At 45.9% G+C, this 19,861-nt stretch overlaps 1 protein-coding gene across 1 annotated transcript in view; it reads right to left on the bottom strand.

Annotated features, from left to right (window-relative positions):
• Positions 1-11,723: 11,723 nt before the first annotated feature.
• ENTREP1 (endosomal transmembrane epsin interactor 1) overlaps positions 11,724-19,861 on the bottom strand; it is a 45,898-nt gene continuing 37,760 nt past the window's right edge. The window contains exons 9-12 of the mRNA XM_065406886.1: positions 19,313-19,468; positions 18,639-18,641; positions 15,152-15,441; positions 11,724-11,927 (exon numbers count right to left, since the gene is read on the bottom strand). Coding sequence (XP_065262958.1) covers positions 11,724-11,927; positions 15,152-15,441; positions 18,639-18,641; positions 19,313-19,468 — 653 coding nt within the window. The remainder of the gene's footprint in view (positions 11,928-15,151; positions 15,442-18,638; positions 18,642-19,312; positions 19,469-19,861) is intronic.

Here is a 19,861-nt window from a genome sequence, read left to right as displayed (position 1 = left end):
CTCATTTACTGGGTGGATGAATGTCCTTTCCTGTGCAGCTTCTGCCATCTGGAGTGACCTGCCTGAAGACTTCCTTGTCAGCTCATCAGCTTGTTTCAGATCTTAACACAAGCCATTGTTTTAATTTGTCTCTCTTTCTTTTTTATTTTAGTTCTCTAGCCATACTATTTAACTCTGTAGAGCAATCAGGAGCTAGGACAGGGATGGGCAAACTACAGCCCGCGGGCCCGTCCTGCCCGGCCCCTGAGCTCCTGGCCCGGGAGGCTCGCCCTTGGCCGCAGCCTTAGCTCACTCGCTCCGCCGCCAGCGCAATGCTCTGGCGGCGGGGCTGTGAGCTCCTGGGGCAGCGCAGCTGCAGAGCCTGGCCTGACCCGGTGCTCTGTGGTGTGTGGTGGCGGCGGCAGCGTTGCACGGCTGTAACGCCGCCAGCCACTGGTAACGGGACAGGGAGCAGGGGGGGTTGGATAGAGGACAGGAGTTTGGGGTGGTGGTCAGGGGGCAGGGGTGTGGATTGTGGTCAGGGGGGAAATGGGGTTGAATGGGGGCAGGGATCCTGGGGGGCGTAATCAGGAAGGGGGGGGTTGGATGGGGTGGCAGGGTCAGTCAGGGGACAGGGAGAAGGGATGGTTGGATGGGGCAGGGATCCCGGGGGGGCTATCCGGAATGAGAGGAGGGGTTGGATGGGGTGGCAGGAGTCCGGGGGCAGTCAGGGAGCAGGGGTGTGTGGATGGGGCAGGGGTCCGGGGGGGGGGGCATCAGGGAACAGGGGCAGATAGGAGGTGGGGACCGGGCCACGACCTCCTTCCCTAACTGGCCCTCCATACAATTTCCGAAACCCGATGCAGCCCTCAGGCCAAAAAGTTTGCCCGCCCCTGCTCTATGTGTGCAAACTTATTCCCTGAGGTTTGACTTTACAGGTAACTTAAATAATATAGTATCTAAACATAAACTCAACTTCAATTTGGCTGTTAGAGTTTTCTCTGTGACACCTCCTCTGCCCCAGTCCCTTGTTTCCTGAGCCTCAAAGAAATATTGAATGGAGTGACAAACTCCACCTGTCAGCATCTTTATGTACAGTATTTCTGCTGGTAGGATATAACTGCCATCCCTAGCTGCTTCCATGCCCGAGGTTGGGAAGATACGGGATGGAGTGATGGAAGGAGAGTGCTAACCCTGACAAATTATGACCCTTTCCCTAACCCAGCAGAAGCCCCTCTTCAGGTATACCAGGAAATGGATTGGCAGAGGAGGACCAGAGCCCCAGCTCTGAGGGGACAGATCATTCTTCACCGTCAGCACCCTTCAAATTGCAATGTAGACATAGCCTAATGGACATCGACACTGCAATAAAAAGCCTGTAGCAGTGAGTCTCAGAGCCTGGGTCAGTTGTCTCAGGCTGTGGAGTTAAAAACAACAGTGTAGACATACAGGCTCAGGCTGGAGCCCAGGCTCCGAGACCCTCCCCCTTCACATGCCTGAGTCAATTGACTTGGGCCAGCTAAAGGCTGTGCTGCCATCTTTTATTAGCTTCAGGCTACATCTACATAGCAAACAGAACCCCCCAGTGGTGAGTCTGGGGCTACAGCCTGGCACTCAGACTACAGTGCAGAAAGAGCTGAGTTAATGTTAGGGCTCAGGGAGGGGCTTGTATGTGAAACCGCTTTGTATTGACTGCTGTAGAAGAGCCAGACCCTGCTCCCACCTGCACCAGTTTAACTCTGTGGTAACTGACTTTAGTTGTCTGAATCCAGAGACACTGCTCTACAGCCAAAATGCTTCTGAAATAAATGTAGTCAAACTTTACTAATTCTGGGTCACCGAGAACGAAAATGATGCTTAAAATTGTTGATTGGCTCTAGTTTTCAAGATATGCTATTGGGTCAGTATATACGACCCTTGACTTGGGAATGGCAGAGGATAAGTGAGTTATAAAGGGAAGGGATCTCAATTTAAACCAGAAATGACTAAAATACATCTTTGACTGGATCTATGAATAAATCTATGACTGGGTTTGGACAGTACTTGCTTTTTAGGCAAAACAATGAATGATGCAATCTGAAGCTGGTATTGTGTCATACATGATATGGATTGCATCATGTTATTCCTAGAAGTCATGGATGATGCAATCATAATGAAGCTTACATCACTCTGCTGAACAAATTGCTCTATATCAGCTCTAGAAATCATACAGTGTCGTGCTCTCTTATTTGTCAGTGTTTGATTTTGCAAAGGGACACATTTCTGTTTAGCCAAAGTGAGCAGAGATGCCTCGTACTTGTGTGAACAGTGCAGATAACTTCTGCTATGTTTGTGGTGAAGTGACTTTTGCATCACAAAAGCGCAGTATAACCACTATGGTTAAGAAAGCCTATCACCTTTATTTTGGCTGCAAAATTGGAGATCAGGACAAGAGGTGGGCCCCACACATATGCTGCAACACTTGTGCAACAAATCTTCGCCAGTGGTTGAACAGGAAAAGGAAATCTATGCCTTTTGCAGTGCCAATGATTTGGAGAGAGCCAACAGATCATACCAGCAATTGTTACTTCTGCATGGTGCCTCCAGTTGGGAAAGGTGTGTCAAAGAAGAAAAAGTGGACTGTGAATTATCCAAACATTCCATCAGCTATACGCCCAGTACCCCACAGAGAAGGACTGCCGGTTCCTGATGCACCAGAATCATTCTCACTTGAGTCAGACGAGGAAGAGGATGAAACTTCTGGTCCTGAACCATCAATGTCACAGGACCCACATTTTCTCTCATCCTCCTCCTCTGAACCACACCTCATAACACAAGGTGAACTGAATGACCTTGTCAGGGATTTGGAACTACCCAAGAGTAAGGCAGAGCTGTTGGGCTCCAGACTACAGCAGTGGAATCTCCTGGCAGGTGATGTTAGGGTTTCCATGTTCCGTGACCGTCAAAAGGATCTTGTCCCATTCTTCTTCATGGAAGGTGATCTTGTAGCCTGCAACAACATCGATAGTGTGATGGCAGCCCTCAACATCGTTCACGATCCAGATGAGTGGAGACTGTTCATTGATTCATCGAAGACGAGTCTTAAAGCTGTTTTACTGCATAATGGCAATGTTTTGCCATCAATTCCAGTTGGTCATGCAGTCCATATGAAGGAAACCTATGACAACATGAAACAACTTTTGAGGTGCATAAACTATGACCAACATCAGTGGCAGCTTTGTGGCGATTTGAAGGTTGTTGCTCTCTTGCTTGGTCTGCAGACTGGATACACAAAGTACTGCTGTTTTCTCTGCGAATGGGATAGTCGTGCAAGAGATTCCCACTACATCAAGAAAGATTGGCCACTCCGACAGTCATTGGAGCCTGGGAGGAAAAGTGTTCAGCATCCACCACTTGTTGAATCAAGGAAGATTTTGTTACCACCCTTACACATCAAGCTGGGTCTGATGAAGAACTTTGTCAAGGTCATTGACAAAACACAAGCAGCTTTCAAGTACCTCCGTGGAAAATTTCCGAGGTTAAGTGAAGCTAAGATAAAGGAAGGTGTCTTTGTTGGTCCTCATATTCGTGAACTTCTTCGAGATGATGCATTTGATCATGCACTGCGTGGCAAGGAAAAGACGGCATGGAAAGCCTTCCAGTTAGTGGCAATAAATTTTCTCGGAAACAACAAGGCAGACAACTACAGGTTGTTGGTGGAAAACCTCCTCAAGGCATACAAAAGCCTTGGTTGCAACATGTCACTAAAGATACATTTTTTTGCACTCTCATCTAGATTTTTTTCCACCGAACTGCAGAGCAGTGAGCGACGAGCACGGCGAGCGATTTCACCAGGACATTGCAACAATGGAGAAACGCTATCAGGGCAAATGGAGCCCATCAATGCTTGCAGACTATTGCTGGACAGTGACAAGAGATGCTCCATTTAATGAATACAAGAGACAAGCCAAGAAGCGCCGAGTAGACACTGACTAGGACTAAACTATGTAGAGAATAGTTTTTTGCCTTTTGTTTCATAATAAATTGTATTTCTATAACCCTTTTGCTGATTTTTAAAGTGTTACATAAACAGGACAGGTGAAATATTATCATGTAAAGCAACCATAAACACATGAAAAGACCTAGGTTTACAATTTATGATTAAAACTCTACTATCTACACAATATACATAGACATAAAATGTAAAAACTTAAATATCTTAGAAACAGTAACCAATCAGTTGTTTTAATTGTCATATTTGAATTCAGCACATTAAAATACATAATAAATAGCACATTTTATCTCTGAAGCAGACGACTTCTCAAAAATTGTAGACCAGTGAGATCAGGATTAGAATCTTACTTTCCAGAACAATGGCTGACACATTATGGTGTGGCATGTGATACTGTGTAAGGCTGACACTCCTGTTCAGGGAGACCCGCTTCCCAGCATTGGCAACGCTACCTTGCTATTAAAGATGACCAAATATGAACCAGCACACTGTAGCCAGGGACTGATCTGCAGGGAAGGGGTGTATCAGGACTGTAACCTGACAAGCTTTGTTTCAAGGCAAATTACTCCTGCCACACGGCCCAAAGGCTCCAATTCTGCCTTCAAGCTACATTTGCTGTAGAAATTATTGAGAATCATGGCTATTGCCAACTTCAATCCCACAGACAGGGAAGGATATCTGACTCCCAGCTGTCACTGGATGCCAACATGGATGACTGGAAAAGGAAGGTCACGTTGGTAAAGCTTGTGAGTTAGGTGCTTTTGATTCCCCCCCCCCCAACCTTCTCCCAAACTGACAAGAATATACTTCTCTAAGCAAGTTTCTGAAAAACACTTGAGTGGTCAGTCTGCTGCAGGCCTAGGGACGGTTTCGCAGGAAATGTGCATGCACTCTAGCTTGTGCACACACATTTTAACCTTCAGTCTGTGTGGAACATTAATGTGGGGAATCCTAGCATCTGCAGCTAGAGAACCAAATTCAGCCCCCAAGGACACCAGAGCAATGAGATTGATCTGGGCCCAAGTAAGCAAGTGCCATTAAATCTGAGACAAATCTCTCTCTCTAGTAGAGTGCTAGCCTAGTTCTTCTGAGCATGTGCAACATGATGAGATAATGAAAACTCAACTAGGGGCAGCGTTCTCAAAACTGACTGGAAGATATTTGACTTGCTTGTCATCAACCATTTATGCCCAGAACATCAGACTCTGGTTACATACAAAACTCCCCAGTTCAATGTCTTGTTCTCCTAAGAAGGCCCTTATTCCACTGCTATCATGCTATGAATTTCTCTTTGGCAGATGAGGTGAAAACCTTTGTTTATTCTCCATGACAAACATATTTTAGTTAGGGAAATGGGAGAGACATTGAATCATTCCCATATTTCCTTAAAGCTTTTGCTACAGCACATGTGCCCTACCACAGGTGGATTTGCTGTCACTGCATAGAACAGTTGGTCTTGTAAGTCATTACCCTCAGGAATTTACTGGTGGCCAAATTCTGCTCGCTGTGCAAAGTTTGGCGCAGTGAGGTTCTGCAGTATGCAGGGGGGACAGGTTCTTCCTCTCAGCTTGCAGTGCACGATGGTCAAAACCACCTTGGAGCTTCCATTCTGTTTCCTTCCATCACTCCTATGCAAAGGGGGTTGGGTGGTGGATTTGTAGATACTCTCTGGCGCCATTTCTGCTCTTCAGACAACTACTCCTATCCTCTCATTCAGCCAGCTCTGCAGTGTTAAGGACTTCCCAGTCTATTCCCCCTCTCCCTGAAGGGATAAGAGGGCAAAATTGACCCTGGGCTATATGACAAGGAAGTCACAAAAAAGAAGCTATAAACCATGAGAGGTGAAGTGCCACCACACCTACATTGTATTTTCTTTTGGCTGAATAAAGCAGGCCACACTTCTATCAAACTGCATTTTGTGGTGTTACCTCAATTCCTTTCTTGATACCAATCCTTATCACCCTGCAGTACTGAACCTAACAGAGCCTATTAAAAAAATACTCCATTCAAAATGGATCAAAGGTCTTACTCTTGGAAGGCACGCTTATGGTAATCAGAAATTGCCCTTGAAGCCCAGGTGCTCCAGTACATGCACATCTCTATGAAACACAGGCCTTGGCTACACTTGCGAGTTGCAGCGCTGTAAAGCCGCCCCCAGCGCTGTAACTCACTCCCCGTCCACACTGGCAAGGCATTTGCAGCGCTGTATCTCCGTGGTTGCAGCGCTGCATGTACTCCACATCCCCGAGAGGAATAGCGAGTATTGCGCTGCCGCTGCGGCGCCAGTGTGGCTGCACAATGCGCTGTGACTGGCCTCCAGAAGTATTCGGCAGTATCCCACAATGCCTGTTCTAGCCACTCTGGTCATCAGTTCAAACTCTACTGCCCTGGCCTCAGGTAACCAACCATGTGACCCACCCTTTACATTTCCCGGGAATTTTAAAAATCCCCTTCCTGTTTGCTCAGCCCGGCGTGGTGTGGAGTGTTATCAGCAAATCTTTCCAGGTGACCATGCCTCCACGTGCCAAGCGAGCCCCAGCATGGAGCAATGGTGAGTTGCTGGACCTCATCAGTGTTTGGGGGGAGGAAGCTGTCCAGTCCCAGCTGCGCTCCAGCCGTAGGAATTACGATACCTTCGGGAAGGTATCAAAGGACATGATGGAAAGGGGCCATGACCGGGACACCCTGCAGTGCAGGATTAAAGTGAAGGAGCTGCGGAGTGCCTACCGCAAAGCCCGCGACGCAAATGGACGCTCGGGTGCTTCCCCCGCGACCTGCTGATTCTACAAAGAGCTGGATGCGATACTTGGGGTTAACCCCACCTCCACTCCGAGCACCACCATGGACACTTCAGAGCCGGCGTGGGGGGGGGAGGAGGAGGAGGAAAACGGGAGTGAGGGTGGTGGGCTGGATGGAGATACCCCGGAATCCCTGGAGCCATGCAGCCAGGAGCTCTTCTCGAGCCAGGAGGAAGGCAGCCAGTCGCAGTGGTCGGTACTTGGTGGAGGACAAACAGAAGAGCAAGTTCCCGGTAAGCGGGTTTTTTTCGGGAAGGAATTTTTTCGGTGCAGGCTCTTTGGGAGAGGAGGGTTAGGCATGCATGCCTAGATGCGGAATAGTGCATTGATGTGGTTTATCACATCGCGGTAATCGGCCTCGGTAATCTCCTCGAATGTCTCATCCAGAACGTGTGCAATGCGCTTGCGCAGGTTTGTCGGGAGAGCCACCGTGGTCCTTGTCCCAGCCAGGCTAACGTGTCCACGCCACTGTGCCGCGAGGGGCGGGGGGACCATTGCTGCACACAGGCAAGCTGCATTATGGACCAGGGCGGAAGCCGCATTGCAATAGAAGACCCTCCCTTGCTTCCCAGGTCACCCTCAGCAGCGAGATATCGTCCAGGACGAACTCCTGTGGAAAATGTTGGGACAGTGTTCAGTGTAGGTGCCCCCTGAAGCTGTTGGCTCTCCCCAAGGCACAGAAACCCAGAGGACAGCGCAGCCCTGAAACAATCAGTCCCCCTTACTCACCATTTTGAGGCTCCCGTGGGATGTGTGTGCTCTGTTTCGGATGGGAAAATTATGCAATTGTGTAGACCCTGTGTGTTTTCTACTCCTTAAGTGTGGGGGGAATCATTACTCTGTCTTGTATAAACAATGCTGCCTCTGTTAAATGTTGCATTTTGCCTATACAGCAGCATCAACCTTGAGACCTCAGCCGTCCCTTTTATCGCCTGCTCAGAGACTGCAAAGACTCAGGAAGAGACCGCGAAAAAGCAAAGAAAACATGCTGCAAGAAGTGATGCGGCAATCTATTAAAGAGAATGAGAAAGCACAGAACTGGAGGGAGAGAGAAAGCGGGATCCGCCAGGAAAATGCAGCGCACCGGCGGCAAAGTACGGAGCACCGGCAGCAAAGCACGGATTGGCTCATAAGCATCCTGGAGCGCCAAGCAGACGCAATCCAGGAGCTCGTAGCCATGGAGAAAGAGGAGCAATACCGCAAACGCCAACCCCGCCCACAGCCCTTGTCCCAAAACTCTTTCCGTTGTGCCCCACTGTCACCTCCAACCCACTTTCCCCAACTTCCGTGTTCTTCACGCCACCTGCTGCCTCCAACACCAGTATCTTCACCACCCAGCTCTGAAAACTACAACCCTTACCATCTGCACTCAACCCCCATCACCATGCAGTATAGCTATCCTGAAGTGCAGCACTCACTGCACAGCACACCAGACAGGAGATACGCAAATCTGTGATTGCACTGTTCCCCACTCCACCCCCTTGTTTCTTTTCAATAAATAATTTTTTTTTCTTTTCAATAAATGGATTTTTTGGCTTTGAAAACATTCTTTATTACTGCATAAAGTAAAAGACTCCTTAGCCCAGGAAATAAACAGGCACTGCAAGTCTGCTTGTCTGCTTAGCAAACACTGATTCCTAAAGATTGGAACTACTGCACTTCACTCCCGTGCAGGGCACCAGATATCACTGCTGGTTTTCAGCCGCAAATTGCTCCCTCAAGGCAGCCCTAATCCTTGCAGCCCCGGGCTGGGCCCCTGTAATAGCCCTGCTCTCTGGCTGTGCAAATTCAGCCTCCAGGTGTTCAACCTCAGAGGTCCATGCCTGAGTGAAGCTTTCACCCTTCCCTTCACAAATATTATGGAGGGCACAGCACGCGGATATAACCGCGGGGATGCTGTTTTCGGCCAAGTCCAGTTTCCCATACAGAGATTGTCAGCGGCCCTTTAAACGGCCAAAGGCACACGCCACAGTCATTCGGCACCGGCTCAGCCTGTAGTTGAACCGTTCCTTGCTGCTGTCAAGGCTCCCTGTGTAGGGTTTCGTGAGCCACGGCATTAACGGGCAAGCGGGATCTCCAAAGATCACAATGGGCATTTCAACTTCCCCTACCGTGATCTTCCGCTCTGGGAAAAAAGTCCCGGCCTGCATCTTCCTGAACGGGCAAGTTCCGGGCCAGCCTGTGTTAATGTCAATGAAACGCCCACGGTGATCCACAAGTGCCTGAAGAACCACAGAGAAATACCCCTTCCGATTAACGTACTCGGATCCTAGGTGGGGTGGTGCCAGAATAGGCATGTGCGTCCCATCTATCGCCCCTCCACAGTTAGGGAACCCCATTTGTGCAAAGCCATCCACTATGTCCTGCACGTTACCCAGAGTCACGGTTCTTCTGAGTAGGATGCGATTAATGGCCCTGCAAGCTTGCATCAACACGATTCCAACAGTCGACTTTCCCACTCCAAACTGGTTTGCGATCGACCGGTAGTTGTCTGGAGTTGCCAGCTTCCAGATTGCAATAGCCACCCGCTTCTCCACTGGCAGGGCAGCTCTCAATCTCGTGTCCTTGCGCCGCAGGGTGGGGGCGAGCTCCTCACACAGTCCCATGGAAGTGGCTTTTCTCATCCGAAAGTTCTGCAGCCACTGCTCGTCATCCCAGACTTCCATGATGATGTGATCCCACCAGTCGGTGCTTGTTTCCCGAGCCCAAAAGCGGCGTTCCATAGTGCTGAGCATGTCCATGAATGCCACAAGCAATTTCGTGTTGTACGCGTTACGCGGCTCGATAGCATCGTCGGACTCCTCACCCTCACTCTCACTGTCACTTTGGATCTTAAGGAATAGTTCGACAGCCAAACGTGACGTGCTGGTGAGATAAGTCAGCATACGCCTCAGCAGTTCGGACTCCATTTCCCACAGACAGATCGCGCTGCACAGAAACCGTTGAAAGATGGTGCCAAAGGTGGACGGAAACAAAGGGATTTCTGGGATGCGAAGCGATGCATCACGGGGCGTTGGGACAGGACCCAGAATGCCCCGCACCCACACCCCCTTCCCACAACCCACGTGGCCAGAATGGGAAGAGGTGCTCTGTGGGACAGCTGCCCATAATGCACCGCTCCCAATAGCGCTGCAATTGCCGCAAATGTGGCCACGACTGTCCACACTGACAGCTGCCCAGTGCACTGACTGCAGCGCTTTCCCTACTTAGCTGCACAAGTCAGGTTTAACTCACAGCGCTGTACATCTGCAAGTGTAGCCGAGGCCACAGTGAGTGATGCTAATCATTTACAAGTGAACAGCTTGGGGCAAAGTTAAGTGATTAATGACCTAACAATTATGACTTTGACACTAGACAATTGCTTCCAAGGTGCTCATAATTGATTGGTGCTACAGCTGTTGGGGGTGTGGTGGGGATAATTTGTCCCATTGATGACTATATCTTCCCACAGCAAAATCGAGGGCACAGTTTTACTGCTTGATAATTATTATTAAAAAGGTAGGTGCTGATTCTGCTCTGAGCTGCAGATGGATGCAGGCACCTGCCTGAGTGCATTGGCTGCTTTCCCCAAGCAGAAGGTTCTAGCTAGAGATCAACATTACCATGAATAAGCTGTGTAAACAAAACAAAAAACACTGATTCCAGATATACAAATTAAACAGTTTATTAACTATTTCTCTTCCTTCAAGCAAGAATCAACTCTTTCTTCTTCTAATCAAGCTTAATTAGCACTTACAGTGTAAAGCGTTTAGTTTTTCCCAAGGAAAGTGATTTAATAGTTACCCTAAGTAAGGCTTTATCATTTCAATAACAGCAGGAATATTTAACCATCCGACTTAAAGGACAACGTGTATCTTGCTGCAATACAGGAAGCTGTAGGCTGCTATAAATAGCCTTGATGCTACAAACAATAAGCCTTATCCAAAGCCCATTAAAACCAATGGAAAGATTCCCAGTGGCTGTAGAGGGCTTTGGATCATGAGCTGTATCCTTCCAAAATAGAGAAATGGGGCTAAATTCTGTTCTTAGTTACCAACATAAATGCAATAGAATTTGCCAAACTATTAGCAGTCAGCAATTTTACAAATTTAGTGCCTTTTTCCACTCATGAATTATCTGCAAACAACAGACTGACTCATGAATTTGTACATTATTCAAAATGACAAATATTTGATGCCAGTGTATTTCAGCTCATGGATTGCTCACGAACTGTTCACTGTGCTTTGAGTATTTGCTGTTGCTAATTCACTATTTGTGCTCTGTGACTGAGGTCACCAAAAGCCCAGGATAGTGTTTCAGTTCCCTGACTAAATGACTGACACCCAAGCCCACATAGAGTTTTCAAGATGGCAGCACAAAACACTTTCACCAAGGCTACTTGTGAAAGTACATACTGTTCTGCAGTATTTGCACAGCTCTAATATGGAGTAAAGCCATAGGGCCGCTGCGGGTATAAATTTGCATCGCTCAGCTGAACTCAACTGAGGAGCTGTTCCATTGACTTCAGTGGTTTCATTTCAGATTTATACAGACATGAGAGAAGAATTTGGACCATACTCCCCAATAAGACAAAAATTAATGAATTTATGCATAACCATGCCTATCTCAAAAGTCAAGGTATAGTCATTCAACTTTAGCCACTGTACAACATGTGGTTTAGTAACAAGAATTAATAAATTCCAAGAACTGAAAAACTACAACAGTGCACCAAAACAATGATCCAGGAATATACTAATTGCACATGGATATCCTTGTTTTAAAGCCACCTGGGAACCAGAACAAAAAAGAGAAAAGTTTTCTAGAATTAACTTTCTCAAAGAGTCTCCAGTGGGGAGTTCCAAAAGCATGAAAAAATGTATTTGTGATATTCCCATCAACCTGCTTGTCAGAGATGATTTTCCAGCCCTGTTGGTTTGTCTCACCCAGGAACTCCTCAGATAAGCAACAAGACCAAGTCAGAGCACAGTTTCCCGTACAACTCCAATGAGACTATGGGGCCGTTCGTGCTCTAGTCTCTGGGTTTTCCTCTCTGCTACCTGGTTTTCTGATGTAGTGAAAGTACTCAGATCGCCACAGCTCTCCAGGTGCAGCAGCCCTGGGTGTCTTCTAAACGGGAGTGTATGTGTCCTTGATGTAGATGGCTGAGCTGGAGTCATAACCTTCAAAGAAATGGAAAAGAGTTAAACTTCATTTCTTTTGGCTTCTCAGTTATTGCTTTTAAAAATATATTCTACTGAAGTCACCCCTGGCCCAACTTCCTGGGGGTAGGAAGCTGCAAGCTGTAGCTTTCTCTAATATTTCTCGGATAACCACATGTACTTTTCAAGTACATAAAAGGTTGTTACAAGGAGGATGGAGAAAAATTGTTCTTCTTAATCTCTGAGGATAGGACAAGAAGCAATGGGGTTAAATTGAAGGAAGGGCGGTTTAGGTTGGACATTAGGAAAAATTTCCTAACTGTCAGGGTGTTAAGCACTTGCCTACGGAGGTTGTGGAATCTCTATCATTGAGGATATTTAAGAGCAGGTTGGACAAACACCTGTCAGGGATGGTCTAGATAACACTTGGTCCTGCCTTGACTGCAGGAGGCTGGACTAGATGACCTCTTGAGGTCCCTTCCAGTTCTGATTCTATGCCAGACTTGCTGACAGTTCATTAATGTATATCATGATGTGGCAGGGACTACATTGAAAAGCGTACATCGGCCCAATCACTGATGGGGCTTGGGCCATGGGGGGTGGGAACATCTTCTGCCCCACTTCCCATAGCATGTGTGCAGGATTAGTGCATTTTCACACCTGGTCTCCCCAAAACATTTTTTCAAAACATGGGTGTCCCGATATTAACTCACCCAAAGTGCAAAATAATGTTCAGTAATGGTCCAAGAGTGATTATTTCCCACTTTTCCTAATTTCTAGCCTTCCCTTCTTACAAAAGCTATCACTTCTACCACCAGCTATCTTTCAGACCAGCTCTGAGAAGGATGATCTGGTCTGAAAGACCCATTCTTATATAAAGACTAAAGCTGCACGAAACCTTTGTAAAGAAAACTGCCTAGTTTCACAATTTTGGCTACTTCTGCTGAGTTTCTCAAACCTTTCCTTGAACTTGGGCCAAGTTATGGCTCTGGATGAAACCATCAGCCATGTATCAGCTTCAACGTGAAGCTAGGGAAATTTCTAAAACAAAGCAAAATGCTTAGGGAAAGAACCCAGGCAAACCAAAGAGCTGTATAAACCCCATGTGAACTATAACCATTGACTTTCCCACCATTTTAATAAAGAATCACTTGTGCTGTAGATCCACCAACCTTAACATTCTGTGTCGCCAGGGTACCCAAAACATTTCATGAGAAAGTCTCTGGCCTATATGTGGATTGTATCAAATTATACAAAATTTTTCTGGGTGCTCATCCTGTTACTATAAAGTTGTGTTCCGCACTGTCTGCTTTTCCGCTAAGTTACTTTGTATTTAGTTCAAGATTCCCTGAATAAATAACAGAGAGAGGTCACTTCTGGTAGGGTTTTTAATATCATGTATTTCTTGACTAATTCTCTACCTGATTGCTAGAGTTACAACACACAGCTGCTCCCCTGAGAATAAAGGATAGAGGGAAAGAAAGATAGTCTTGAGGCAGAAGCCAGGGAGTCAGGAGATTGTTTTATGCCTTTCTTGGCCCTAGACATTTTGTTATGACTCCATGTGCCTTGTCAGCACGTCTTTTGAAACTAAAGTGTGCTGATTGTTGATATTGGACTAATACAGATTCATGTGCACAATTTCAGGGGTGGGGGGAGGAGGAGGAAGGTGATTTGATAGCTACCCCATTATGTTTCTCACAGGCTCTGTTTCACAGACCAGCAGCATCCCTCTTCTCTCACTGACTGGGGGGGAGTTAGCCTTCTATGCTGTGGATCAGTGAGGCTGAACTATACGCTCAGCAGCGGTCTTTGCTGTTTCTGACAGCCCTGGAACTCAGAAAGGAGTGCCACATATACCTGGCCTTGTAAGGGCTGTGACTGGTAGGGAGGAACCAGGCCAAACCACCTTGGGGTATTCACCAGAGGGGCAGACTACTACCCTATATTATCTAAAACTGGGACAGCAGGGCAATGACTGCTTTGGAAAGTAAGGGGGTTTGCTTACAAGTCTCCCGCTCTAGGAGTCTGTTTTGGTCCTGTGATAAAGGCTGAGTAGTAGAGTCCACACCCTCCTTAAAACTCTCCTTTTCTGTGATGCTTATAAAAAAAACTTGACAGTGGTAAAGTTGTTGTTCAGAAAGCACTGCTTACCATACTGCCCAATCCTGGCTCATTGTTCTTTGTACTCCCCACCTGTCGGTATCCACCTGTTGTCTCTTGCCTTACACTTAGATTGGAAGCTCTTTGGGGCAGGGACTGTCTTTGTGTTCTGCGTGTGTACGGCCCCTAGCACAGTGGGGTCCTGGGCCATGACTCGGACTCCTAGGGGCTATGGTAATACAGATAAATACAAATAATTTTGGAAAGCTGCTGACAGTTCCAGCCCTGGTTGAGGACTTGTGGAAATAAGGATGAGTCTGGGCCTCTTTTTATAATGCAGACGTATTTTTGCATAATGTGATTTGCAGCCGAGTTGTAAAATACAAATAAAGTCAGTGTGATCAAGACTGAATTAGCCCATTGGCTTTAAAAATGGCACTGGAGTTTTAGGAAGGTGTAGCAGAAAGCTCGCACTGGAAACAACTGATTATAGAGAATCCAAGAGGCGTAGCTATTTTACAGTAACTTGTAAAACGTGAAGGTAACAGATATTTTAGTTATGTTCTTAGATGGTGGCAGTAATTAACATTTTTATGCCTTCACTAAATTCAATTAGCTCTGGACACATACCACACTGGATTTTTTTATTTTTATTTTTTGCGATGGGGTAATAAATTATAATTTCAATTTACTCTGCTTTATAATCTTCTACAACCTTTTTTCTGTGTGAAGTATAATATTCTCATGTCTCTTTGTAGTCCGTGTTTCTGCCACAAGGGATTTTGCCCTGTTTTTGGGGGTGGGGAGGAGGTTAATATTCATCTGCCTCTTAATTTTATGTATGCATGGTGTTCACACTATTTTGAGAAATGTTTTCTTGTTCCACTTCCCCTCCCCTCAATCTTGGTTAGCTCTGTGTTTTGCAAATGTACTTTAGATACATCACTGCTTGGCTTCTCATTCTTTCCCAGAACCAACGTGACATACGAGCAAACCCTGCTAGAGGCCAAACTCTGACTCTTGCTGCTATCCGGAGAGTGCAGCTGTAAACTGTACCAGTGTTTTGTATGCTAGAGAAGCCAATTAACAAAGTGAGGAAATATTTAGGTCTCCGGTTCATCCCAACTACAATAATAAGCTACCTGCTCCAGGAAGCTGGCACTGGTGATGGCTTCCTCCATATGTTCTTCGTCCGACTTTAAAACAGATTTGATATTTTCCACCAGTTCATGTATGTCAGGGGTCATACTGCAGGAGGACTGCTCTAGGAACCTTGCCACAAGCAGCTTAGTGTCTATGTATGACTTGTAGTCTACCAAAGACCGGGGTCTTGCTCTCAAAGCTCTTGCTCTCAAACCTTTTCGCAAAATGACAGTGGCCAGTTTTGGTTTTAATTCAGTCTGAGTTGCAGCTTCACAGCTTAGTACCGGACCTGAAGGCAAAAACAAAATAATCAAAGCCCATTTACTTTATCTGGGCAGTTGAAAAAACAATGTCAAAATGAGATGTCAGCACTGACAGTAATTCAACACTGATACATTGCACAATGTGACATCATGGTAACCAGTGAAATTTAATTATTACCATGCTAGCACCAGTGGTAACATGCATCAATTCCCCCCTCCACCCCAGATAAATATTTGTGCTTTGTGTCAAATTTACTCCAGGTAGAGAATGCACATTAGAGAGAGAGAAAAAAAATTATACATGCATAGGGAAGAAAAAGAAATATCTCTGGGCCTGCAACCAGGTGACGGGGATCAGGGCTGCATTGTAGCTGCTCCAAGCCCGTACTCCAGCCTGTGGGTCATGTCCTTCTGTCATCTTCTTAGGGCTACAGACCCCTTTTTTCTCTCCTAGTTACCACTCTTTTGCATGTTACTCCTGGGGAAATTCTGTGCCACTGTGCAATGCAGAATTTTGCAGAAATTAATGGTGTGCACACAGAATTTCCTTTCCCTCACAGAAATGGGCTGCAGTGCTGCTGGCCGCCACTGGACTTGGCAGAGCCCAGCTTGCACAAAGAAGACTCTGTTGGGGGGAGCTAGACGGTTCCTGGCAGCTACAGTTCCCATGCCCTGAGAGGAGAAGGTGGCGTGCAGGAAACTCTATGCAACCTGGGACTGATCATCAGGCTGTTTCTCCCTCTGGATCCTTGGGCTCTGGAGAGTGGAGGGGGACAGGTGGCTGGGCAAGGGGGGGCTCTGCAGCTGAGCTCTGGGGGGGGAACGAGGTGTGGGTATCTGGGCTGGGGGGGGCCCTCATGGTTGGACTCTGGGAAGGAGGGGGGTTTGGGTGTATTAGCTGGGGGGGGGCCCTGCAGGTGGGCTCTGGGGGAGGAGGTGCGGGTGTCTAGCCCCACAGGTGGTCTCTGGGGGTGGAGGGGAAGGGAGCAGAGAAATAGGAACAGGGTTGTCACAGGGGTTTCCTTTAACTCTCTACTCCTGGGAGAAATTTTGTGTCTGTCTGTATTGTTACAGACATACTTCCTGACAGGTATTTTGAAATAAATTAATTGAAACTGGGTGATTATGTATTGTTATTTTGACAAATAAAATTTGCAGAATTTTTGAGAATTTTAAAATATTCTGAGCAGAATTTTTAATTTTGGGCGGCAGAATGCCCCCAAGAGTACCATGTTAATGGGCTGTGCCTGTCAACATGAAACAAGCTCTGACTGTTTTTAAAGAAAGAGGGTTTCTATAATCCTTATAACATTAATTCTACTCTGTACTACATAGGACTCATGGGACAAGGCTTGTCTGCACAGCGCGTAGATGCATGGCAAGCCAAGGTGTGAATCTTCAGTGCACCAGTTTGCCACGCAGTAACTCACCAGCATGGACCCTGCTACAGCAGTGTGAAAGTTGTAATATACTGAGCCACAGTCTGGCACTTTCACTGTGCTGTAGCAGGGTCCACATGGTGGGTTACTGCACAGCAAGCTGGTGCATTTGCCATGCAGTAATTTACCAGGTAGACAAATCCACAGATTAAACTAAGCTGTTGCATTCTCTACACCAAAGGTCCTTCATGGGGTCTAAGTACTGTTCAGGGCCTGTATGATCCCTTCTAAACTACAGTGATTTTCACAATTTGTGAATAGTAGTTCCCCTTAAGTACCACTGATTTTTCCCCCACTCACACTGTATTCTGTTAATTTTGACAAATGTATGGAAAAGAAAGCAACCTGAGGCCAGGCATAACCAGACAGACAACTAATGCCAATACATTCATAGCTCCTTTGTTTATTTTGCGTACTCCTGCAAGCTATATTGTACCTTTCATGTTCTAATGCATTCTTTGGTTTCTTCTGTGGGTAATAATAATCATTGATCAAGAAGATTGCTTATGAACTATCCAGATTTTTGGTCCAAAAACTAAAAATAACCATACATCCTGTTGTTGTTTTTTTAATTTACTGAAGATTCCATTCCCACTGATTTTGGGAGAACTTAACAGGAAAAACAAAATCTATTCCAAGGCATGTTGTGTAAATAAAAATTACTACTGTGTTTTGATTATGAGAAAAGCACCAACGGGTTAATAAAGCAGCTCTGTAATGCGAGCATTATGCCAGGGATAACAATAATTCCAGGAGGAACTCCGGTGCCTCTCATCAAGGGAGCTCAAACTAAATGGAAGTGACTTCCCTAGTTAGTGTGGCAGCTGACTTCTATCTCTGCAGCAGCTGAGTATTTCACTTTCAGGTGGTTCAAGGCCACACTGTATAGAAACAATTATAAACTGGGTTCCTGATGGCGTGGTTTTAAGTGCCTAAAAGCTGCTTTTATGTGCAGCACAGAGCATCCCCTGCTTCCACCATATCTAATCTGCTATTAATAGATGACTGTTTCATGCCATTTAACCATTGCTTCAGGAGCACTGTGAAAGAAGGGGAGGAGGAAAAAAGATGGAATGGAAAAAATGCATGCAGGAGAAAAACATGAACCTGGGGGGGAAGAAGTGGAAGAAGAAGAAGTGGGTTGTAGCCCACGAAAGCTTATGCTCTAATAAATTTGTTAGTCTCTAAGGTGCCACAAGTACTCCTGTTATTTTTTCTGGGGGGGAAAGATGATCAGATGAGAATATGCTGAATGCTATATAGACTGGTAAGTACAACACAGTGACAGGTTCCTTAAACGCTAGAGACAGACAGAAATTGCAGTTATTTTATTATCCTAACCAAGCATCAGTTATTAAAACCCACACCATTTATTTTGTGAGAATTTAATATGCATCAGCAGCTCCTGGTAGAATTCCAGCAACCCAGACTGAAAGGTGGGAGGCTGTAGTTAGTGGGGATTTTTAGAACTGCAAAGGGGAATGAGCTGTAGCCAGCACATCCCAGAGCACCCAATCCTGCATCAGATGTCCTTGGAAACAGTAGTGTCTCCTTAGGTTCGGGCAGGGCTGGATTTACACCTTACACGCCCCTAGGCACAGCATCATCAGCACGTGCCTACTGCGCCTAAGTGGAAATCCGGACTTGGGCTTGAGACCAGTGAGAATGTAGATGCTGTTAATGAAAGGGTACTGAGGTTACAAGGTGGGGAAGAGTGAGTGGGCAGGAGACGGTGGCTCAGAAATTGCTGACATCCCTGTGAAACAAAGTGCGCAAGATAGAACATGCTCATTAGATGCAAATATCACTTAAGTGAAAAATAAATACACTGAAAGGGGAAAAAACACCCAGTATTTTTCCCTTTTTTTTACTAGTAAATACAAATACCAAAAAAAAAAAAAAAAAAAAAAACCAGATGTAGAAGCTAAAAGTGCTAATACATGTCTTTGGAAGGGTGTGTACATCTTTGCTCTTAACTCATATACTTGTTTTCTTGTGGTCTCCCCAAAGCCTCTATATCAGGGGTAGGCAACCTATGGCACGCATGCCAAAGGCAGCACACGAGCTGATTTTCAGTGGCACTCACACTGCCTGGGTCCTGGCCACCGGTCCGGGGGACTCTGCATTTTAATTTAATTTTGAGTGAAGCTTCTTAAACATTTTAAAAACCTTATTTACTTTACATACAACAATAGTTTAGTTATATATTACAAACTTATAGAAAGAGACCTTCTAAAAACGTTAAAATGTATGACTGGCACACGAAACCTTAAATGAGAGTGAATAAATGAAGACTCGGCACACCACTTCTGAAAGGTTGCCGACCCCTGCTCTATATGATACATTCAACATCTGCCAGATTGCTATATCAAATTCAAGGCACTGGCATAGTCTGACAAATACAGCCTTAAGAAAATGAGTGCAATGCATGATAGTGTTGATATAGAAAATTAATCACCTCTAGGTGGCAAGCCGTGTAGCACAGGGTCGCTTTTTGATCTCTTCCTCAGAGGGCTGAAGGCTCTCTTGCATGCAGGCTTTTGTTCTGCAGGCACTGAGCTCGGATTTGAAGTTGAAAGGCTCTCTCTACTGGAAGAGTCAGGAATATCCCCACCTACTGCATAACAGGTAAAGATGAAGGAAAACAAACCAGAATAAACCAGTTATGAAATATCCTCCAGCAAATAACAGATTAAACTTGCACTTAAGGGACACATTAATGATTGCCATTGATCTCAATGGAAGTTGCAAGGCCTGAAGGAAAAAAAATCCAAAGCCTGTACAACTCTAAAAATCTTCCTCATAGGCCTTGTCAAAAAATGACCCACTTCTTACAACCAGTGTCAAACTCACCAGTGGGCACAGCTGAACTGCGGCCAAATCGTTTAACTGAAAGTTTAGACCAGAACAAACTGGTCAGCACCCCTGGAAGATACCAAGATTCAAACCTTCTTAGAGAAAGAAAAAAATACTTAGCTGAAGTCCTGCATTTCAGTGGCTATATCTG

Source organism: Emys orbicularis, chromosome 6 (assembly GCF_028017835.1).
Source record: "Emys orbicularis isolate rEmyOrb1 chromosome 6, rEmyOrb1.hap1, whole genome shotgun sequence".
Lineage (NCBI taxonomy): Eukaryota > Metazoa > Chordata > Testudines > Emydidae > Emys > Emys orbicularis.
Note: the sequence above shows the minus strand (reverse complement) of the source record. Positions and strands in the feature narration are given on the sequence as shown.